This window comes from Mesoplodon bidens (assembly GCF_964165515.1).
Source record: "Mesoplodon bidens genome assembly, chromosome: 3".
Taxonomy (NCBI): Eukaryota; Metazoa; Chordata; class Mammalia; order Artiodactyla; family Ziphiidae; genus Mesoplodon; species Mesoplodon bidens.
In genome coordinates, this window is record NC_138178.1 from 137130766 (window position 1) to 137155906 (window position 25141).

The window sequence follows — 25141 nt, forward strand, 5'->3', positions numbered from 1 at the left end:
AGTCAAACAGACTTGCTGAAGACTTGGATATTGGTGAGGAAGAGAGGAGGCAAGGTTTATTCCGGGATTTTAACCTAAGCTACCAGTTAGGTGATGTTGCCATATACTGAGGTGGAAAACACTGAGGAGGAGCAGGTTTAAAGGCAGGTGTGTTAAATTTGAGAGGCCTATTACATATACAAGTGAACATAGCAAGCAGGTAGTTGGATGTTCAAGTGTGGGTATATCCAGCTAAGTGGGGTAAGGGTAAAGCCTGAAAATAAAATGTTGGAATTTACTAGTATAATAAATATATATGTATTTATATATATATAAATAATATATTTAAAATATGTATTCCCAAAGGACCAGGTGAAATGACCTAGGGATAGAGTTTATGGAAACAAGAGGAGAGCCAAAGACTGATTCCTGGGGCAATCCAACATTTAGAAGTCTGTCAGAGGAAAGAGAAGCAGTAAAGAAAAACATGAAAGAGCAGCCAGTAAGATGAAAGCCAGAAGCATGTAGTTTCACTGAAGCCAAAAAAGGAAGTGTTTCAATAAAGGAGGATTGCTCCATATCTTTTAGTCAGAACAAATATATAATAATTAATAAAAGAGCTCTTATTTTATGTTTCAAAGTTTAGCACCTCTTTTACTGATTGAATAAGAACCAAATCAGAGCTATACTATATGACCATTTATCTTTAGCCAAAAAAGAAAATATTAGCTATTACTTTCTTCATATGTAACTTTGTGCTCTCAACCTTTTAAGGAAAATCTCTTTTCTTTGCATATATTTTGTATTCCCATATAGGTTTAATTCCTGCTATGAATTAATTCTATCACGTTTTTGTACATGGGACTTCAGAACATATGGTATTACAGGAGTGAAAGTAAAACGTGTCATCAAGGTTAACAACCGTATTCTGAGACTAAAATTTGAAGAGAAATTCCAAAAGTTTTTGGACAATGAAGATATGCATGATTCAGAGTAAGAAGTTAACTTCCATAAGGAACATTTTTACAAGTCTAATTTTATTTTGTAAAAGAAAGTCTTTCTGTTTTAAAAGTTTACAATATTGAAAATATCCTTGTCAGTAAATAGTTCCTTTTCATGCATCTTCCTTGACTAGGATGACCTCATAGTTTATCCACATTGGAGCTCTTTTTGAGACTGAGGAGGAGTGGAAGTTTAATAATGACATTGGAACATCCAGCGTAAATGGGAAATATCCTGGGCAAGGCATATGGTCACTTATCTACAGCTAGGCTTTTCTGAAATCAATTCTAAAACTTTTTTTGTCTTAATTATTCTTAAGGAGCTATCGACAGATGCTGGAATGCCTTTTTTATGTTTTTGATCCTGAAGTTACAGTGAAGAAAAAACATCTGCTACAAATACTTGAAAAAGGATTCAAAGACAGTGAAACGAGCAAGGTAGCATAAAATATCATTCAGAATAATGCTTTCTTCCTAATGAATAAAACTTTGCCACTGATTAAGCGTGGTTTGATTCTCAGTGCTTTCATTCATGTTAGAGCAAACTTATACTGTTTCACAAAAAGCTTAGTGCCATCATGGAAAGTACAATCCCTCAGTATCCGAGGGGGATTGGTTCCAGGACCTCCCACAAATACCGAAATCCAAGGATGCTCAAGTCCTTTATATTAAATGGCATACTATTGGCATATAACCTATGCATATCCTTCTGTATACTTTAAACCATCTCTAGATTACTTGTAATACCTAATACAATGTAAATGCTGTGTAAATAGTTGTAAGTACAATGTAAATTCTATGTAAATATTTGTGGAAGCAGGGCAAATTAAAGTTTTGCTTTTGGGAACTTTCCAGAATTCTTTTTTAAAAATATTTTCAATCTACAGTTGGTTGAATCATGAATTACTTTATCTTCATGATTATCTATTTAATCTTTCTAGGCATCTTATATTTTATATTGTGATCCTTTTGTGGATGATTTTGAAATCCACTTCTTTAATCTGTTTTAAACTCTCCAAGGTCTTCTCCATCTTGAAAAAATTCATTCAGTTAACACTGCTGTGCTTTCTATCATCCTATTTTTCTCTTTACTTTTACTGCCACCATTTCTTTATTCTCTACTTCATTTTCCCCACCTTGATACTGATATTGCTATATCCTTGGTCACTCCTGAGCTCCAAAATATCCAATCAACCTTTCTCGGTCCTCCACCCATTTGACGAGGCAGCTGTAGCACACTGGAATAGAGCAGTGTTTCCTAATCCTTTTCTCATCATGGCACGCATAAAATCAAAGTATTACTGCATTTGAATCCTGGCTTTCCTACTCACCAGCTGGGTGACTTCACCTCTGCCTGTTTCATCCATTCTGTAAAGTGAAGTTAATAATAGTATCTTCTTAACAGAATGGCTAGGATTTAGTGAGATATGTGCAAAAAGGTTCTTGGATACTTGTTCATAGCATCATTATTCACAATAGCCAAAAAGTAGAAGCAACCCAAATGTCCATTTACAAATGAATGGATAAATAAAATGTGGTATATACATACAAGAGAATATTATTCAGTCATAAGAAGAAATCAAATTCTGATACATGCTACAACATGGATGAACCTTGAAAACATTATGTTAAGTAAAAGAAGCCAGACACAAAGGGACAAATACTGTATGATTCCACTTACATAAGATATCTAGAATAGGCAAATTGGTAGAGACAGAAAGTAGAGGTTACCAGGGGATGGGGAGGATAGAGGGACAGAGAGTTATTGTTTAATGAGTATACAGGTTCAATTTGGGATGACGTTCTGGAAATGGATAGCGGTGATGGTTGTACAACATCATGAATGTACTTAATGCCAATGAATTGTACACTTTAAAATGGTTAAAAAATGGTAGCTTTTAACCTTATGTGTTTTTTTTTACCACAATAAAAAAAATCACCAATAAAGCTTTCCAACCTCTTGGTGGAGAATAAATTGGAGGGAGTAGAAGCAAGGACAGGGGCACTATACGGGGGAGGTCCTACAGCAGCTCAGGCCAGAGATGATGGTGGCTTCAGCAGGGTGGTATAGTAAGAGTGCCCTCACTGTACTTTCTGGAAGAGAAGTAGGAAGTAGGTGAAGAATTGAGGAAAGCGAGTGAAGTGCTCAGGGTCAGATCAGAGAACTCTGAACCATCATGGGCATAAAGGGTAGAGGAAGGATGGGGCTATTTCTGTGTGTTTTCTGCCTGCCAGACACTGTGATAGCACTTTATCCCCTGCATCTCCTAAAGGAGATACAATATCTCTAATCCTTCCAGTAGCGCTCTACACTGCTCTGTCCAATATGGTAGCCACCACCCACATGTGGCTACTGAGCATTTGAAATGTGACTGGTCAGAATTAAGGTGTGCTAAAAGTTTAAGACATATAATACCAGTTTTTGAAGACTTAGTACAGAAAAAAGACTATAATTTCTTATATTGATTACATATTAAAATGATAATATTTGTGAAATATTAGATTAAATAAAATATATTATTAAAATTTACCAAAAAAGTTCTTAGACCAGTTCCTGGCACATAGAAAATTTTTTATTAAATTCACCATTATTGCTGAAACATTTGATTATGAGACTGACACGCAGCCTTCTGTGCTAAGGAGGCAGGTTATTGCTGAAACATTTGATACTTTTGATTGCTCTTTCCATTTTGAAACTCTCCTTTAGCATCCATACCCTATTGTTATCCTCACATTTTTCTGATTGTCCCATCTTTGTCTCCTTTTCTTTCCCCGTCTTGCCTCTAAACAAGAAAATACCAGAAGGTTAAAGTTTACTATTCTGCCCTTCTTTCTCCACACACCATCAATTACTCTCATTGTTAAGATCTTAGAAATGGGGGAACATAATTGGCTAGAAAAATCACTGGGTAGCACAAAGATCAGATAAGCTAAATTTCTATGTTATGTTGTGCACACAATGAGTAAAGGTTGATATTTATGTTCTGCATCACTTAAGAGACGGGATCTGATTAAAAAGATATGCTGTGTAAGCAGCTGAGAAGGAGGATTTGGCTTAGTGTGGCAGTGTCTGGTCCAGGCAGAGAGCCATGCACATAGCCTCTATCTCATGGATATTTAGTGATGTTCATGGGAAATCTGAGATTATAATTACTAGAATGTGGAATTTGTGATCAGATGAGCCACATTTTAGTATTTTTTTCTAAATCTCTTTGAATAACAGGTTTCAATAAGAAAACAGGCAATTCAGCATTTATATAAAAGATATATTTTAGATAATTTGGCTACTAATATTAAGGTAGTAATAATTTCTAAACTCCAAGATAGTGACAAGGAGGAGTAGACCTGAGTCCAAGTCATGACTTTGGCAATTTCTGCTTCAGTCCTTGGATAGATCATATAATCTCTCTTAGGTCTAGTTTTTTTTTTTTTTTTTTACTGCTAAAAATAGAGATTTTTGTTTGTTTTTTAGAGCTGCTTTCACAGCAAGTAATATGAATATTTCTGATAAAACACTTTTAAAGAAATAACTCTAATCACAAGGCAAACTAAAATTTCCATGCATTAGCACAGTGAGATGTATCTGGAAAATAATGTAGATTATTAGACCAATTATTAGACTATTTATTTATTTAAATAAGAATCTTCAGTGTAATTTCTCACAGAATGTTCTTTTTGGAATTTGCACAGTTGCTAGTGGAGTATCCTTGAAAACATGCAAAACTATAGCTCCTGCACCAGGAGCTGAGTGGTCAGTTTTGACTCTGGCTGATTTTACAGGAATAAATGTTGTTCTGTATTACTTTTCATAAATCTATTTGCATATAAATTTAAAATATATAAATGGTTTTATAGAATGAAGTTGCACCTGAAGGTTATCTACTTCTTTTCAGTGAGTCTGACCTGCAGTTTCCTTGCACAGACACATAAACATAAAATGATAAACCATCTTACTAAAGTTGAAGTATTGTCAATCTTGTAAAAATACTCATACTTTGTTTTTTCTTTACAGCTCCCTCTCAGAAAAGAAGCTGTTATTCTTGCTAACAGCCTAAGTATATGTGAGTGTCCCAGAATTGAATTTCTACAGCAAAAGTACAAGGAGGAGAAGAAAAACTCTCTTGAGCATGAGCTCTGCAGACATGGTAATACGAGTATGCGGTGTTTCTGAACTTTTAAGTTCTAAGTATTCAAATTCATTAATTATTTGCATAATATTTTTGATACTTGGTTTTATCAACCTGGGTGTTTTTCTGAAACCCATTTTAGTTAGTGTTTACCAGTGTAGTGATACATGACTTTCTGATCTATTACTTTAGTCAGGTTGTCAACAAATATTTACTGAGTGATTATTATCAGCAACATCAATAGGGTGAGACTAATTCGTTAATCATATTTAATCCATCTTATATGAAATAAACACTTTTCATAATCTGCTTCTGTTCATTAAGTTGTGTCCTAAAAATAAACTTACCATATTTATGTACATGTTATACACACACACACACACACACACACAATCACCATACAAACCCCAAATTCATAGGAAAGAGAAAAGAGAATTTGGCCTATTTACATGATAATCATTATATAAAGCACTTGGGAAGGCAGGCCTTATTTGTCCTTAATTATCAAAATATAAGATGATAAGAAAACCTGGTTATTAATCTAAAGTTGGCTAAAGACAAATTGTGAAGTGTGTGGATTGCTTTAAAGTTGCCTTATAGAAGATAAATGTTTGGTATCTTAATTTAGTCACAGTTATTAGTACTTTATGTGCACCTTGAATATATGTAAATAAAAGTACATGAGTCAGTTTGTAGGACACTTCTGGGAGAGGTTCTCAGGTACCCACAGACTGGAGACAAAGACCAGCTCATCATGTCCTCTCTTGCCCCACCCTCTTCCACTTTTCATTCTTCAGTTCCACCAGTATTTATTGAATGCTTACTGGGTATTAGGCACTTGGTTGGTGATAGGGATTTAGTCAATACAGACTAGACAGTTTCTCCTTTATGGTGCTTACAAACAATAATATCCAAATAAATGTAAAATTACAATTATAATAAGAGCTACAAAGATGAAGTATTAATGCATAGTACCAAAGAATGTAAAATAAAGAGAACTGATCAGGTCAGGGAGTAAGGGACATCTATTCTTTGGTTTCAACTATCCAACCTTCTGAAGACTGGGTAGTCAGAAATTTGGTTAACTGAATTCTATAAAAGTAATATTCTAGGTTCCAGACTCTAGCTCTGTTAAGATGATGCATGCTGAACTAAATTATGTGTGTTTTGCAGTCTTTCATTCAGTTAATAATAATCATAAAATTAAGCAGATTACTGAATCTAGAAAGAACTACTATTTGAAAAAAACATTTGCTTTTTTTCTCATCCTTCTCCATTCTCATTTAAGAAATATCCATGATAGGGACTTCCCTGGCAGTCCAGTTGTTAATACTTCACCTTCCATTGCAGGGGGTGCTGGTTCGATCCCTGGTCAGGGAGCTGAGATCCCACATGCCTTGTGGCCAAAAAACCAAAGCATAAAATAGAAGCAATATTGTAACAAATTCAATAAAGACTTTAACAATAGTCCACATCAAAAAAAATCTTTAAAAGTAAAAGAAATATCCATGATGTTTTTCTTGATCCTTCTGGAATATACTTTCTAAAACAATTAGATTCTCCCAATTTACATTTCATAACTTGTGCATAGTTTTAAAAAGTCATCTGAATACTTTATGCATAGTAATTAGAAGTTGTTTCATAGGATTCAGTGACTCCTACAGATCCTTAGGATTTAGTGAATTTCAAGGTTCCTTAATATCTAAAGGGAAAAGAAATGTTCATCCATTCAGTAGACATATATTGAGTGCCTCTTATGATCTAAGCTATGTGCTGATGATACAGAGATGAATTTTTACCTAGTTAACAAGAACAAAAAATTCCTTAAATTAATTCATAAAAATATTGATAAATATTGTCTTCTTTCCTTCTTCCTTCTCTGTAAAGCTTTGCTTGCTATAATCACAGGAATTCTCTTTTATAAACATTTTATTTATGCAACAAATATTTATTGAGCTTCTATTTTGGATCAAGCAGTGTGCTGTGTGCTTTACGGTGGCAGACAAGATAGCCAGGATCTCTACCTTTACAAAATATATAGTCAAGTCTGGGGCCAATAAGGAAGATGATATTGGAAAATTATTCAAATGAATTAGTGTTAAAACATTTTGTTTTTTCACACTAGGCATCCTCCTGATTACAAAGGTTTTCCTTGGCCAGAGTGTTCAGGCTCGTGATCAGGACTCCATCAGTCAAGCCAACTACCCAATGATTAATTCAGTGTTCATTCCTCGAAAATATTTACTAAGTATGTCTGCCATGAGATAAATCTTTTTTCATCTTTCTGAATACAAAATGTTTTCATTTAATACAGATGCTTACAGTTTAACCTCTACCTAACAAAACTTATAAACTTAAAAAAAACCTGTTCCTAGCTACTAATGAACTTCTATATTTCTATTTCCTACTTCAGTGACATTTATATATGTGTGCATGTAGATATTTTATTTTGTAAAAGTTTGTTTTATGTTTTATATACACAGATATATATATGTATAATATATTATATGTATTTCAAAAAAAAGAACCCACCCAACTTTTAACAACAAAAAAGTAATATATTTGTCAAAAACTATATGGCTAAACATTGAATAGAAAAGTGAAAAAGTATGAAAAGGAAAAGGAGATGAATAAAACTAAACCCTACTAGTCTGTGTAGTGAAAGGGTGACTAGTATTTATAGAATTAAAAAATTGTCTACAGTGGTGGGAAGATATAAGAGAAAATACCTCAATGACATAATATTTGGAACTTACTGAGTTTTTTGTTTATTAATCTATGTAAGGGTGAAAAAAGTATATTAAATATCATTTTGAAGAGTGTTTGTTTGTTTTGCTTGTTTTTGTTTTTTATTTTACCCTAGATTCTATCATGGGACAAAGAAACTGTGATTGCAGCATTCGGCAGTACAAGTGGTTTGTCTTTGATCATGACCTTGTTTTGCCTGAATACATCGTAGAATTTGAGTATATTACAGTGGTATGAATGCATTTTTTAAAATTTTTCTTTATTTTTTTGGCTGCGGCGGGTCTTAGTTGCGGCACGCGGGATCTTCGTTGAGGCATGCAGGATCTTTCGTTGTGACACACAGGCTTCTCTCTGTGTGGCACATGGGCTCCAGGGCGCGAGGGCTCTGTAGCTGTGGCGCGTGGGCTTAGTTGCCCTAGGCATGTGGGATCTCAGTTCCCCGACCAGGGATCGAACCCACATCCCCTGAATTGGAAGGCGGATTCTTTACCACTGGACCACCAGGGAAATCCCATGAATGCATTTTAAAAACTGGAATTCCTTAAATGAGAACAGAACAGTAATTTGAAGCCTCATAATGTTATGTTTATAATATATATACAGGCATACCTCGGAAATATTGTGGGTTCAGTTCCAGACCACTACAATAAAGTGAATATTGCAGTAAAGTTAGTCACACTAATTATTTGGTTTCCCAGTGCATATAAAATTATTTTTACACTATACTGTAGTCTATTAAGTGTGAAACAGCGTTATGTCTAAAAAAATATATACATACCTTAATAAAAAAAAAGTATACTTCATTGCTAAAAAATGTTACTCGTCATCTGAGCCTTCAGTGAGTCATAATCTTTCTGCTGGTGGAGGATCTTACCTCCACGGGGATGGCTGCTGACCGATCAGGGTGGTGGTTGCTGAAGGTAACGGGTGGCCATGACAATTCCTTAAAATAAGACAACAATGAAGTTTGCCGCATCAATTGACTTTTTTTTTCATGATTGATTTCTCTGTAGCATTGCAGTGCTGTTTGATAGCATTTTACCCACAGAACTTCTTTCAGAATTGGAGTTAGTCCTCTCAAACCCTGCCACTGCTTTATCAACTAAGTTTATGTAATATTCTAAATCCTTTGCTGTCACTTCAACAGTCTTCACAGCATCTTCACCAGGAGTGGATTCCATCTCAAGAAACCACTTTCTTTGCTCATCCGTAAGAAGCAACTCCTCATCTGTAAGGTTTTCTCATGAGATTGCAGTAATTCAGTCATATCTTCAGGCTTTACATCTAGTTCTCTTGCTATTTCCACCATATCTGCCAATACTTCCTCTACTGAAGTCTTGAACCCCTCAAAGTCATCCATGAGGGTTGGAATCAACTTCTTCCAAACTCCTGTTAACATTGATATTTTGACCTCTTTCTGAATCAAGAATGTTCTTAATGAGATCTAGAATGGTAAATCCTTTCCAAACAGTTTTCAATTTCCTTTTCCCAGATCCGTCAGAAGAATCTCTATCTATGGCAGCTATAGCCTTATGAAATGTATTTCTTAAATAATAAGACTTGAAATTTGAAATTAGTCCTTAATCCATGAGCTGCAGAAAGGACGTTATGTTAGCAAGCACAAAAACAACATAAATCTCATTGTACGTCTCCATCAGAGCTCTTGGGTGACCAGGTGCATTGTCAATGAGCAGTAGTATTTTTAAAGGAATCTTTTTTTTCTGAGCAGCAGGTCTAGACAGTAGGCTTAAAATATTCAGCAAACCATGTTGTAAACAAATGTGCTGTCATCCAGGTTTTGTTGTCCCATTTATAGAGCACAGGCAGAGTAGATTTAGCATTTAAGGGCCCCAAGATTTTCAAAATGGTAAATGAGCATTGGCTTCAACTAAAAGAGCCCCTAACAAGTGACTCAGCCTGTCCTTTGAAGCTCTGAAGCCAGACACTGACTTCTCCTTTTTGGCTATGGAAGTCCTAGATGGCATCTTCTAATATAAAGCTGTTTTCATCTACATTGAAAATCTATTTTTTAGTGTAGTGACCTTCATTAATGATCTTAGCTGGATCTTCTGGATAACTTGCTGCAGCTTCTACATGAGCACTTGCTGCTTTACCTTGCACTTCTATGTTATGGAGACGGCTTCTTTCCTTGAACCGCACTGAACCAACCTCTGCTAGTTTCAGACTTTTCTTCTGCAGTTTCCTCACCTCTCTCAGCCTTCATAGAATTGAAGAGAGTTAGGGCCTTGCTCTGGATTAGGCTTTGACTTAAGGGGATGTTGTGGCTGGTTTGATCTTCTATCCAGAGCACTAAATCTTTTTCCATATTAGTAATAAGGCTGTTTCACTTTCTTATCATTCATGTGTTCACTGGAGTAGTACTTTTAATTTTCTTCAAGAACTTTTCCTTTGTATCCACAGCTTGGCTAACTATTTGGAGCAGGAAGCCTAGCTCTCAGCCTGTCTCAACGTTCAGCATGCCTTCCTCACTAGACTTAGTCATTTCTAGCTTTTGATTTAAAATGAGAGGTATGTGACTCGTCCTTTCACTTGAACACTTAGAGGCCATTGTAAGCTTACTAACTGGCCTTATTTATTTATTTATTTATATTTGCGGTACGCGGGCCTCTCGCTGTTGTGGCCTCTCCCGTTGCGGAGCACAGGCTCCGGACGTGCAGGCTCAGCGGCCATGGCTCACAGGCCCAGCCACTCCACGGCATGTAGGATCTTCCCGGAACGGGGCAGGAACCCGTGTCCCCTGCATCAGCAGGAGGACTCTCAACCACTGCGCCACCAGGGAAGCCCCTAACTGGGCTTATTTTAAGACTGTTTTATCTCAGGTAATAGAGAGGCCCAAAGAGAGGGAGAGAGACAGGGAAATGGCTGGTCAGTAGAGTAGTCAGAACACACACAACATTTATTAAGTTCACCATCATATATGAGCATGGTTTGTGGCACCCCAAAATAATTACAATAGTAACATCACAGATCACAGATCACCATAACAAACATAATAATAATGAAAAAGTTTGAAATATTATGAGAATTACCAAATGTGACACAGAGACGTGAAGTGAGCAAAGGCTGTTGGAAAAATAGCACCGATAGACTTGCTTGATGTCTTCAATTTGTAAAAAATGGCAATAAACCAAAACACAATAAAACAAGGTATGCCTATATATAAATATAAAATGATTATTCTTTAAAGGACTTAATTTTCAAAACAAATCATTATGACACCTAAATATTTTATCATGCAAATATATTACATGAGTAATATATAACTGTAGTCTCACTGGAAAAGATTCAAACTGTATTGAAGAATATAGAATAAACATGAACGTCTGCTTTCACCTCAATCTCACCACCACTCCCTTTCCTGAAGGCATCCACCATTAATAGCTTTGTGGGTTTGCTTTCAATCTTTTTTTCTGTGCATTTACACATATAACAACTTATACCATTTTATGTAGTAGAGTCAAGTTCTAAGTGTTCTGTAAATTTTTTGCCTTTAACAATATGGTTTGGACAAATTTCACTTCAGTACACATAGGTCTATACTTCAGTCTTTTGGTGACTTCATACTATTCAGTAATAATCTGACTTATTTGACTGTTCCCCTAGTGATGAAACACAGGTTGTCTCCAATTTTATTACTATTTAAAACAGTATTTCAGTGAGTATCATTGCAGATGCATCTTCCATACAAGTATGGAAGTTTTTCTGCAGCACATATTTGTAGAAGAATTGGCTAGTCAAAGGATATATGGATATATGTGTTTTAATTTTGATAGATTTTGCCAGTACTCTTTACAGAAGTTGAACCATTTTATAAATTTCCAACAGTGTGTGACAGTGCTTGTTCTTTACATCTTTACCAACACAGGTATTATCAATCTTTTTGTTTATATCTGATGGCCAAAGAAAGGATATTTTATCCTTTCATGTGCTTATAGATTATTTACAATTTTATGAATCACCTGTTATATCCTTTGACCATTTTCTGTTGGACTCTATCTTTTTCATATTGATTGGAAAAATCTTTATATGCATTCTAGATGTTAATCCTTTATCTTTTATATATATTGCAAATGTTTTCTGTCACTTGTATTTTCATTTTATTCGTAGCGAAAAAAGTATTTGTCATTTTCATTTGTAATTTACAAGTTAATTTTTAAGAGATCAGATCTCTCCATCTTTTACATTATGGATTCTGAATTTTATGTCTCATTTCATAAGGCTTATATAAATATTCTCCTTTATTTTCTTCCAATACTAATATAGGTTGTTCTAAAATTTTTAGCTTTTTTTTTTTTTTTTTTTGGCTGTGTCAGGTCTTAGTTGCAGTACACAGGATCTTCGTTGAGGCATGTGGGATCTTTGTCGTGGCGCACAGGCTCTTCTTTCGTTGCGGTGTGCGGGCTTCTCACTAGTTGTGGCGTGAGGGTTTTCTCTTCTCTAGTTGTGGTGTGCAGGTTTTCTCTTCTCTAGTTGTGGTATGCGGGTTTTCTCTTCTCTAGTTGTGGTACGTGGGCTCCAGGGCGCATGGGCTCTGTAGTTGTGGCAGGTGGCTCTCTAGTTGAGGTGCCCAGGCTCAGTAGTTGTGGCACATGGGCTTAGCTGGCCCCGTGGCATGTGGGATCTTAGTTCCCCGACCAGGGATCAAATCCACGTCCCCTGCATTGGAAGGCGGATTCTTTACCACTGGACCACCACGGAAGTACCTAAAACTTTTAGCTTTTTAATTCTATCTAGAAATTGTTTTATTCTGTGTGAGGTAGGGGAGGTCAAATAATTTTATCCTTAAAAATGGACCAAGCATCATCTTTTTTACTCTATTTTGAAATATTAGCTATCATTAAAATTATTTTCATATATAAGTGGTCTATTTATAGATCCTTCTATTTCTGTTCCATTGATCTCTCTGTCTAATCTTGGACACCTACCACATTATTTTGGTTATTACAACCTGATGATATGTTTTGATATGTGATAGGGCAAATTCTCTTCCCCTGTCCCCACTTATATATTTTTAAAAATTCTTGGCTATTCTTGAACATTTTCCTTTCCAAATAAAATTTAGAAACAGTTTGTTAAGTTCTATTTAAAAGTCCTACTAGGATTTGATTGTGATTGTATTGAATTTAAATTTAATTTGGGGCAAACTGACTATTTTGTAGTATTGGGCCTCTCATCCAGGAACATGATAAGTTATTCCATTTACTCAAGTGTTCTCCAACATTTTCCTTTATATACGTCTTAAACATTTCTTGTTAAGTATAGTTCTGGGCATTTATATTTTATATTGCTATGAAGCGGATTGAATCGGTCAAATATGCTTTCAGCAAAAGACACAGAAATCCGAACAAACAGAAAACAGAATAACTGAAATAACAAGAAGTAGTGAGGCCAAGTCCCTGGCTGTTGTGACTGACTTCAGTGATGTCGGCAAAGAGCTCCATCATCCTTCTGCTTGCCACTTCGTGAGCTCTTTTAATCGGAATATTCAGTTCTTTCGTCACCTCTGGGAAGTTTCTTTCTCTTAATTCCTTGATCATTTCTTCTCTTCCATTCTCTGTTAAGCCCTCTGGAACCTCTGTTTGTTAAACATTGGACATTCTGAACTGATCCTGCATGTATTTTAATTTTTTTCTCTTGTATTTACATTTCCATTTTTAAATTCTGTGTTCTGGAAGATGTCCTCAATATTAGCTTCCACTTGCTAATTTGATTTGCTGTCGTATCCATTTGGTTTCTCAGAACGTTTATTGAATATTTTCTATTTCACTAATTGTTTTTATTTTGACTTCAAAGCATTTACCCTATTCTTTTCTATAGCAGCCTATTCTTTTATAGATGCTTTGTTCTCCCAAATTTTAAAAAATTATCTTATGGGGACTTCCCTGGTGGTCCAGTGAGTAAGACTCCATGCTCCCAATGCAGGAAGCCCGGGTTTGATCCCTGGTTGGGTAACTAGATCCCCCACGCATGCTGCAACTGAGAGTTCACGTGCCGCAACTAAAGATCCCGCATGCTTCAATGAAGATCCCGCATGCTGCAACTAGGACCGGTGCAGCCAAAATAAATAAATAAATATAAAATGAAAAAGTAAAAAAAAATTCTCTTAGGGACCATTTTGGTTTTTTCTAGACCCATTTCTGTTTGTTCATGTTGTTTTTGCCCACTCATCCACAGTTCTTATGATAATTACTCAGTTGCCTGATAATTACCTAGAGCATCCTCCTGCTATTTTACTTGTTCACTCTGAACAACAAGTTTCTTGGAATCTGCTCTTTGAAGTGGTTATCTCCTGCACATATTTTGGCTGCAGGTTACATTCCTGCTCCTATTTGTCTGTCAGTTCAGTCCCTTCTGATTTATATCTCACAATTTTTAGTCTTTTGTTGGTACCCTCTCCACTGTTATAAAATATTTTTAAATTGTCTTTTGCTAGTTTTACGGAATTTTCAGCAGGAGGACACACCCATTCTTAGCCCACAATTTTAATCTACTCTCACAGATTTCCTAATGTGATACTCATCATAGATATTACTATATAACAGGAAAAAAAGTTAATTCATCTTTCCTACATAGCCTATTTCTTTTTTAAAATGATAAATACAGCAACCAAATTTTCAACATTTTTAATAAATTTTTTAGGTCAAGGCTCACTCTTTATTTTCTGCATTCAACAATGTTATCCTAGAAGAAAGCAAAACAAATTCAGAAGGATCAGTATTGTCCCAGGATTTGAAATTTGATGATGAAGTTATAAAAATGGACCCCAGGATCAAGCCCAGACCAAAACTTATTAGCTTGGATGATAAAACAATACTTTCCCTTGCCAAGACTAGCATTTACAGTCATATTGTGGTGAGTATTATGAGGAATAAAATTTGGGGACACGAACCTTGAATTTGGTCAGAATCTATCGCATGAAATCTAAAGATATTAAACCACCTATCTGATGATGCCAGGCAGCATGCTGTCCATGCTGGGCATGCTTAAAAGTGCCCAGCCCTTTTCTTCTACAGATCAGTGTTGTCCAGTAGTAATATAATATGAACCACATATGTAATTTTGAATTTTCTATTAGCCACATTTTTAAAGATTTTTAAAATTAAAAGGTAAGATTAATTTTAATAATATATTATAGTTAACTCAATATATCCCAAATATTATCATTTCAACATACAGGCAATATGAAGATTCATTAACAGATAGTTTCATGCTAAGTCTCTGAAACCTGGAGTATATTTTACACTCACAGTACATCTCAGTTCACAGTTCAAGTGCTCAATAGCCCCATGTGACTAGGGGCTATCATAGAGGACAGTGGAGGTCTAGAGGTAGCCTTGTAATTTGCAAGAAATTTCATTCCTGAATAACAAATAAACTCTCTTTAACTGATTAAGATAGTAAGTTTCAAAACAGTTTCCAGGACCAATCAACATAGAATACAGGAGTTTTATCTTTACAAAATTAATCAACAGAATTTGAGTAACTTATTGAAGCAACTTACTTTACACTGAGGAAATTCTATTGAGATATTAAGCCTCCCTCGATATCTTGACTCTCAATCTGTCCATTTCAAATCTGCTACCATTCTGTCCAAATTCCCCTTATCTCCGACCTAGACTACTTCCATAGGGCTACTACACAACTCCAGGAGGCACCATGCACATTGTATTCTGTTAATGTGCTCTTTGGATGCCATTCACTATATAACTTGACTATAACTCAATACAAGGTGTGTGTGTCTGTGTGTTGGGGGGTGGGAAGGTACATGCCTACTAGAGCTATGCAAAAGAGGCATTGTCCTGCTTCCGCTTTAAGGCCACAACCCATTCTCCATGTTGAAGCGAGAGGAGTCTTTTCAAAATGCAAGTCTGATTTGTCACCCCTCACTACTCCTATTTGAAATGCTCAAATGATTTTCCATTGTTTTAAAAATAAAACCAGAGTCCTTAATATGGCCTATAGGGTTTTGTATGACCTGGTCCCTGGCCTGTCTTTCCACACTCTTCTCATATTACCCTCCCTTTAGCAATCTGTGCTCAGCCTCCTCCTTGTTTCTTTAATGTACCCTGTTTGCAGCCACACAGAGCCTCTGCACTTGTACTGTACTCCTGCACTGTACTCCTGCATGGAATGTTCTCCCCTGACCCCGTTTCTCCTAGTTAACTCCCACACATATTTTTGATCTATACTTAAGCATTAAATCCTTCTCTTACCTCTAGGTCTAGATAAGAATCTAAGTAAGATTCCTTTGTCATATGCTTTGTATCCTTCCTAAACTATAAATTCCACAAGGGCAGAGATTAGGCTGTTCTTAGTCATTTATATTCCCAGCATGAGGGCAACAATATAAGATTGTACAGTGTACATTGAACAAAAGGGCCACACCTAAGGGGCAACTTTCAAATAAGAGTAGTATATTTACTACAACAATTTTTTGATGACTGTTGGTAAAATTTTTTTACTAACAAAATCAGCCTATTACAACAATTTTCTAAAAGCTGGAAAATAAAGGTGTCTTGAGGTAAGGATGCCTTTTTCTAATTTACTCATATACACTGAGTGGACTAGCATCAACTCTGCCATTATCTAGCACAATACCTAGCACACATGAGATACTCATTAGTTACTTGTTTTAAAACAGAATGTCTTGAGTGGTTCTTAACAAAGAAAGTGGGTTGTTTGTTTGAACCGGCAGAAGTAGTAAACAAATTGATATTAACTGATAAATTGATAAGAATACTTAAGAAGACAAATTATTCTTACATGACGCTATCTTTCTATGCATGCACTGAAAGCTAAGGTACAGATAAAAATTCAGAAATGATTTTTATCTTGAAAGTCAATTACTTTGCTCCATCGTTACATTTCTAAATCCATAGTTTATGATGACAGTTTTTTCTCAAGTAATTGTATGAAACAGAAAGTTAAAAATATTTTTTAAAATAATAAGTGAGGTCAACAGTTTTCAGCCTGCTTCTAAAAATATTTGAAACACTTTTTAAAGAAAGTTTATGGGATTGCTTTAGTAAAACTGTGTTAGCATCAGCCAACAAATCTTCAAGTCTAGGAAATTGTCGTTATCTTAGAGGATTATTATTAGAGAGGAAGGAAAACTTCATAACATGATGGCAATATCACCACCTTTATCATAAGTGTGCAGTATACTTATTACAGGAGCAATCTTCCAGCTGACAGCATGGAAAAATTGTTTCTGAACTATACTGTCAAGATTTCATATTTGAGTAATGAATTCTTGATAATAAAGCTTCAGTAATGAAAGGTTTAATAAATGAATGTGCTCTGATTGGACTGAGCTTCTAGAACATGTATTCCTATAGATTTAAAGGGATTAAATAAAAAAAGTTAAAAAAAAAAACAGCACCAGAAGGTAGGTCTTTTTTATTATCTTTGGTTTGTGATAAGAAACAGAGAGGAGAGTTAAGACTTCAGAATACCTTGGCCAGCTTGTGACCTCCGCCTGACTGTATTAATTTGGTCAACATGCATAACATAAGAATGGAGGGGCTTTTTCATATTAAATTTGCCTATATTGCTTAAAAGCCAGCAAGTTTTCTAGGGTTTCCAGTAAGAATACTAGATATTAGAAGAAGGATATTTAGATATCACACCCTTTGTTCTCCCTTCTTTGTGCCGTTACTGTAAGAGAAACTGAGGGGAGGGTACATACCTCTTATTTTCTTTTCAGTTATCCCCACTAGGTCGAGTTTTATGAGGACATCTATAAAAAAAATAAAATATGTAGAAATAAAAAATCCAGAGTAACATAATTTTATATTCTCTTACAGCACAATTAAATACTGAAAATTAGAGTTGTCAGTTATGTCTGGCTTTTGCACTGATTTATTCATTTAGCATTTACTGAGATTTGCTGTATTTTAGGCAATTAAGTAAGTATTGGGGCTTCAATGAATAAGTTATTTTCCCTGCCCCAAGGATAGTATTTCAGTGGAGGAGACAGATATGGAAACAAATACAGGAAATTTGGAGTTGCTAGGAGAGGTCCACAGAAAGAGGTGGTTTTTTTGTGGATTTTTGAAGGATATGAGAGATTTCATTGTTTTTGTCTTCCAAGCAGAGGAAATACTTTATCTGTAAGCACATGGTTTTGAAAGATCCTGGTGTCTTCAGGGAACACTGAGGAATTCAGTGTGACTAGAACATAGGGTGTGTGACAGTGGAAGTATAGGTGTAGGTTGGAATACAAAGAAGATACATGAGGCTGTGGCTGGAAGAGTAAGAGGTTATAGCCACATCAGGATGGATTTCAGAAGGCAAATTTATAAGTTTACATTCTTTTGTTTAGGGAATAGGCTCTCTGTTTTTAAAGACCCTAACTTTGATAGCTTGTGTTTAGATTTAACTGTGGTCAGACTGGTGGTATAGAAATCCAGTAGAAACTATTATAGTAGTCCAAAGGACAAATAATAGTCTGAACTAAGGCACTGTAGTGGTGATGGTATGGAGCAGTTGGTTTAAGAAACATTTCTAGAATCAAATGTATATAGAAAAGAGGGGAAACGGATGATCAACAATATCTGTTAGTGAAACTCTTAATCAGAATTGAAAATATGGACTGCCAAGCAGATAAGAGAAGATGATGAATTCAATTGTGAACATGTTAAGGGTAAGGTATCTGTAGAATCTTGTCATATGTGACCTGTAAACTAGTCTGCATAAATTGGCCCTTCTTCATTTTAGCAAAATTTTGATAACTATTTGACATTCAATTGTTTCTCCCTTCCAGGAATTTAGTTATGTCCACAGTATAATAGGGTATAAGATAAGATAGTGGTGGTAAGTGAAGAGGGTTGGGAGGTAGATACCTGATTTTATCATGATACCCATTTGTTGTGAATAGTGTGGTCAATTATACTGACATTTTCTTGTGCCATTATTTATTTTGTAGACTATACATAAATCTTCATTTGATACCATTCACAATGGTATAAAGAGAAAAATTATGTAGACATCAGGGTCTCCCCTAAATATAAAAATATAATAACATTCATTTTTATACAGCCCAGGATCAAATGGGCAGGGAAAATCTGGGCCAGATTCTGATGTAGAAACTGTCTTAGACACTCTCCCAATTCTTTCTTTGATGTTGTGTCTCCCACTTTAACACCCTCAGCCTTTCTTCCTTAGTCCAGTGCCCTCATATGGTTTCCTGTAATCAGGGTGTATCCTTGCCATCCTTTCTCTTGCAAGGCAACCTAGCTAATATCCAAAATCTTTAGGGTCTACACTGTTCACTAGCCTGAGAGATAGGTCTGCCCTAATGAATATCACAACAAAATATTTAACGATTTTCTAAAATTTCATGCCGATTATTGATAAACTTAGAGCAAGTGGAAGATCAAATTAATCAAGAACCAGATGTAATGCTGCTATTAGAAACTATACCTTTTAAAATCAGATTATAAAATCAGACTATACTTTCAAAATTATATTTTTTCTCATTGGCTCTCTCTTAATGTTATTTAAATAGCTATAATTAGGATATAATCTGTCTTATTTTTTATTTACATTTTATTTTACTTCAGAGTCTGAATCTACATGGAAACAGCCTGAGTAAATTGAGAGATCTCTCCAAGTTAACAGGACTTCGAAAACTTAATATCAGCTTTAATGAATTTACTTGTTTAGATGATGTATACCACCTGGTAAGAACTGTCTTTTTGAAATTATTTAAGTAAAATAAAATTATTAATTTAATGAATAAATTATTTTTGTAATTTAGACCTCATATATACCATATTAACAGCCCAATTCAGGAACAAAACATACATAAACTATATATATAGTATGTCACTTTCTCTAAAATAGGCCTTAGATTTAGATTCTGTTTACAAACCAAATATACACCTGTGGTCATATCTTATTTCTAGCTACTTGAAAATAAATGTAAAACTACTCCAGACCTATTTTTAAAATGTCATTTATAAAGTGTCATTTCCTATTTCTTCTGCTCTTTTCTTCTCACTTTTTTTTCTCCTTATTGTGAGTTTTTACTTCTTCACTTGCTAGTTTACCACTTCACAGCTAATTTTGTCAAGTCTTCCCATCTGTTCATTATCCATATGGTTAGTTCTCTTTCTCTCTGCCTTGTCCTTTCTACCCGCATTACACACATAGATCTTGTTTGATTTGTGTTTGCCTTCTTATAAATCAAGGACAAATACAGTAATACACATGTACACCAGGTATGGATCTTATCTGGCTTTTGTTTTCCCTGTCAATGTCATATAACAAAAATAATTACATATGGGTTCCAGAACAGCAACCCAGCATCCCCTGTTTCCATAGGTCCCAAGTCACTGACATACCTTTTCAGAATATATCATCATTCTCATCTCTCGCTCATTCTCTACTCTATCTCCTTGCAACCATGTCAAGGCTCTTGTACTGCTACTTCTGCGACTGTGGTGAGAGTTGCTGCTTTGCTTATTGGCCTTAGATTTTAGTATTAAACCCTCTTCCTTTTTTCTTTTACCAAGCCAAAGTCCTTTCTTTTTAATTGAGGTAACATTGGTTTATGACATTATATAAGTTTATAAAAGTGTGTACAATATTATATTTCTACTTCTGTATACACTACAGTCACTCACCACCAAAAGTTTAGTTTCTATGTATCACCTACAGTTGACCACCTTTACCCATTTTGCCCTCCCTCCACCCTACTTCCCCTCTGGTAATCACTACTGTGTTCCTTTTATCTATATGTTTATTTTTATTTGGTTTGTTCACTTATTTCAGTTTTTTTTACTCCACATACAAGTGATATCATACAGTATTTGTCTTTGTCTGACTTATTTCACTTAGCATAATACCCTCCAAGTCCATCTATGTTGTTTCAAATGGCAAGATTTCATCTTTTTTATGTCTGAGTAATATTCCATTGTATATATGTACCACATCTTCTTTATCCATTCATCTGTTGATGGACAATTGGGTTGCTTCCATATCTTGGCAATTGTAAATAATGATGCTATGAACATAGGGGTGCATATTTTGAATTAGTGTTTTTGTACTCTTCAGATAAATAGAAATAGAAAAGCTGGATCATATGGTGGTTCTATTCTTAATTTTTGAGGCATCTCCATACCGTTTTTCATAGTGGCTGCACCAATTTACATTCTCACCAACAGTGTATGAGGGTTTACTTTTCTCCACATCCTCTTTTTAATTCTTGCCTTTTTGATAATAGCTATTCTAATAGGCATGAGGTGATATCTCATTGTGGTTTTGATTTGTGTTCCCCTAATAATTAGTGATGAACATGCACCTGTTGGCCATCTGTATGTCTTCTTTGGAAAAAGCTCCTGTGCCCATTTTTAAAATTGCGTTGTTTGGTTTTTCTGTTGTTGTTGAGTTGAATGAGTTTTTTAATATATTTTTGATATCAGCCCCTTATCAGATATATGATTTGCAAATATCTTCTCCAGTTCAGTAGGTTGCCTTTTCATTTTGTTGATGGTTTCCTTTGCTGTACAGAAGCTTTATAGTTTGGTGTAGTCCCATTTGTTTATTTTTGCTTTTGTTTAGGAGACATATCTAGAAAGACATTGCTAAGACCAACGTAAAAGAGCATACTGCCTATATTTCTTCTAGGAATTTTAATGGTGTTGGGAAACTGGACGGCCACATGCAAAATGGATTAAAGACTTAACAGCAAGGCCAAAGTCCTTTTTAATAGAATTCCCCTTGGGTTTGGTATGCAACTGAGGAAAGAAGGTAGTTTAATAGAGGTCCCAGGACTATATATAAATTTGGGGCATTTTTGTTTAATTTTCTTCTAATGATTTGCTTGCAGTTCCAAAGGTGATAACAGGCATTATAATTTTGCTTAGGCACAGATTTAAAGACTAAACTCTTAAGTCATGCAAGGTGAGTGAGCTTAGCCAGCTGCCCAGCATGTATTTGCAATGTAGCTTTGTTGTTCTTTAATACAAGAATTTCTTTCATCATCATAGCCTCACAGCCTGCTTATTGGATGACTATTACCACAGTTATTTTACAGGTAAGGGAACTGGACACATTTTATGCCCAAGTGGTATTTTCAAATTTTAGAACTAGTAAAGGTAGCTAGATATAGACCCCTCAGACATTAAGAATCCAGTGTATAAACATGTCTCTAAAAATGATTGTAAGGATCTTCGGATGTTCAGAGAGAGGAGATACTGTACATGTAAAATAAAACACAGATACTGAAAACTACATACTACAAACAAGTGGTTTAGTAAATTATTATAAGGTGAACATGCTTGTTAACTAGCGTCCAGGTCAAGAAATAAAATTTTGCCACCTACAGCATAAACCCCTTCTATATGCCCCATTCCTTCAAGAAATCATTATCCTGACTGCTAATAGTTATCCTCTTCCTGCTCTTTTTCCCCTATAGTTCCATCACACAAATGTGTATCCCTAGCACAGAAATTTGGTTTTCCCTTTTCTTTTAAATGTACTGTATTTTTTAAGTCTCTTTTAAGTTTCCCTTCTATCCCCTTCTGCTCCCCACTGTTTATCTGTAGAAATACTTGGACCTTCAAAACCAGAGTTTCCCACAGTCCCCACCCTGCCAATTTGCTTACCTATGATACACCCTACATGCCCTCCACCCTCCAGATTTTCTACAAATTGGCAACTGGATCCAGAGATTGGATCAGACTCAGGTTCCATTCCTCTGGCGAGACTACAAGGGACACATAATGTCTAGTTGTCTCACTTTTCTGACTCTAGGAGCCATTATTAATGCCTGTATCTATTAATTCATTGGAGATTACAAAATAGCAACATTCTTATTCTAGAATTTATTTTTCATTTATTAATTGGAACACTTTTACATAAAGACGTTTCCCCTTATCTATTATTTGGATACCCAGTAGGACCATTCATATAGAAAATGCAGAATAGATGTGTGATTATTTACCTTTATTTACCAACTTTGAAGATAATGAATTAGTTCCTTATGAATTCCCAAAGACAAGCATACTTTTTTAGTTTTAATATCATTAGGAATGCAAGGACTTAAACATATTTGATGATATTCAATTTACTGCAATTACTATCATGATTGAAGCTCAAATTTTCTCATCCTTAGCCAGTGGAAGCATCATAAGGTTAGCTCCTTTTGCCATGACCCTAGTAGTCTGTGATAGCTTCTTTGCCACCTGGTATGAAAGATGTTCCATACACATTTTATGTACTTTTCTGTTGCAGACAGGGGATCAACTATTTCTTCAAGGAGCCCTGGTTTCTTTTAGAGAAGTGGTATTTAAGGGCCACAATCTGGGTTGGTCATTGTTTCTAGGTCTTTCCATTGGACAGAATTTGTTGTGGGGGAGGTGTGTGTGTGGGGGGGTGTATGTGCAACTAAAACTAACCTCATGAATTTATATTGATACTTCCAATTCGAATTTAAGACTGCAAATCATTTAACTTAACCTTTCTCTGTTACTTACATCTATATCTTTTTTCCCACACCAATAATCCTGATTCTCAAGGATACAAGGTGATAGAATTAGGATATTTAATAATCACTCATTTGTTTTATCCCCTATTACACACACAACAGTCTCAGAATGATAGCACTAATACTCTCATCAACATGTTACTGGAAAGTTTTTTTTTTTTTTTTTTGCGGTACGTGGGCCTCTCACTGCCGTGGCCTCTCCCACTGCGGAGCACAGGCCCCAGACGCGCAGGCCCAGTGGCCATGGCTCACGGGCCCAGCCGCTCCGCGGCATGTGGGATCTTCCTGGACCGGGGCACAAACCCGTGTCTCCTGAATCGGCAGGCGGACTCTCAACCACTGCACCACCAGGGAAGCCCCGGGAAAGATTTTTTTTAATTTTGTGTATGTTCTTTTCATTCTTCTCTATTTTAAAAAATAATTAAAATTATCATACTATATCTACTTTGTTAGAGCATGTAGCCCTTACATTCTGTACACTCTCCCTTTTAGTTCATTGGTAATTGTGTATTTAATTGTTATCACCAGTTCTTAGGGTGGTATCAAACATTTTGATTGTCTGAAAAATATTCTATTATAGATTCCTCAGGAAGGGCTTACGGAAACAGTATCCCTTCAGTTACTGAATGTTGATAATAATTTATCTGTGTCCTTTATACTTGAAAGGCAGTTTTGTTAGATATAAAATCCTTGGCTCACAATTTCTTTTCTTGGGCATCTTAAACGTTATTTCATTTTCTTCTGGCATAAAGTGTTGCAGTAGAAAAGTCTGATGAGAATGTATAATTTTTTCCCTTGTAAGTCACAGGCTTGGTTGTTCTGGGTCAATATTTCGGATTCACAGTATGCTTTTCCAAAATGTAGATTAAAATCATTTTTTCTTTTATTTTTTTGAACTGGAGGTTTTTAGCAATTTTTCTGTTTCCTTTCTTTGGTTCTCTTCTTTAGGAACTTCCATTATCCATATGTTGAATCTTTACCTATCTTCACTATTTGTCACTTTCTCTTGAGTCCTTTTTATCTCTCCATTTAGATTTTAAATTGATTTGATTTTAAAAATTTTCATCTTTTTCACCTTCTATTTATCTTAAGGCATTATTTGTTGTGTTTACTTCTTTTGTCTTTGACTAGTTTAATCTTCATTTCTGAAATGCTTTTATTATTTTATTTTGAATTCTTTTCTGGGTTCTTTCATCTCATTGCTGAGTTTTTCTAATCCAGATTTATGTTGTTATTTTGTATCTTGTATCATTCTTAAATCTTTTTGCTTGTTCTGAAATAATAGGTTTATGGTTATGATATGTTTCTTGGGCATATATTTCTGGTATACTTTTATTGCCTGCAGCAGTATAACAATATTTCTCTCTCTCTCTGTCTTACACACACACACACACACACACACACACACACACACACACACACAGCTTTATCTGGGATTTGACCTTAATACTTTTTTGCTGCTCATTTTCCAGTGAAATTAGTTCTTAACTTTTAAAACGAAAGTGAGGTTTGGGAAAGCTTTTCTAATTTCACAGATCTCCCTCTTCTGCTGTTTATATGTACTGTTTAAAAACTGTAGCACTTACTTTCTGAAATTTCCTGGCTCTATTCCCTTCCTCTACTTCAGTTTGAACTTTCTCTTTTATTTGCCTTTTTTGTCCTTATCCTGTTTAATTTTTATTTAGCCCAGCAGTTTCTTCTCCAAGAAAGATTCAGTTCTGTAAGGGAGCCCTGGTGGGGCAGTTTGAAGATTCGTAGGGGCTAGACTGCTC

At 35.3% G+C, this 25141-nt stretch overlaps 1 protein-coding gene across 1 annotated transcript in view; it reads left to right on the forward strand.

Moving 5' to 3' along the window:
• LRRC9 (leucine rich repeat containing 9) overlaps positions 1-25141 on the forward strand; it is a gene marked incomplete at its 3' end in the record, with an annotated part of 95673 nt that overhangs the window by 20472 nt on the left and 50060 nt on the right. Inside the window, exons 10-16 of the mRNA XM_081230274.1 lie at positions 796-972; positions 1301-1418; positions 4993-5125; positions 7233-7355; positions 7971-8086; positions 14516-14728; positions 19441-19560. Of these exons, the coding sequence (XP_081086400.1) occupies positions 796-972; positions 1301-1418; positions 4993-5125; positions 7233-7355; positions 7971-8086; positions 14516-14728; positions 19441-19560 (1000 nt within the window). The remainder of the gene's footprint in view (positions 1-795; positions 973-1300; positions 1419-4992; positions 5126-7232; positions 7356-7970; positions 8087-14515; positions 14729-19440; positions 19561-25141) is intronic.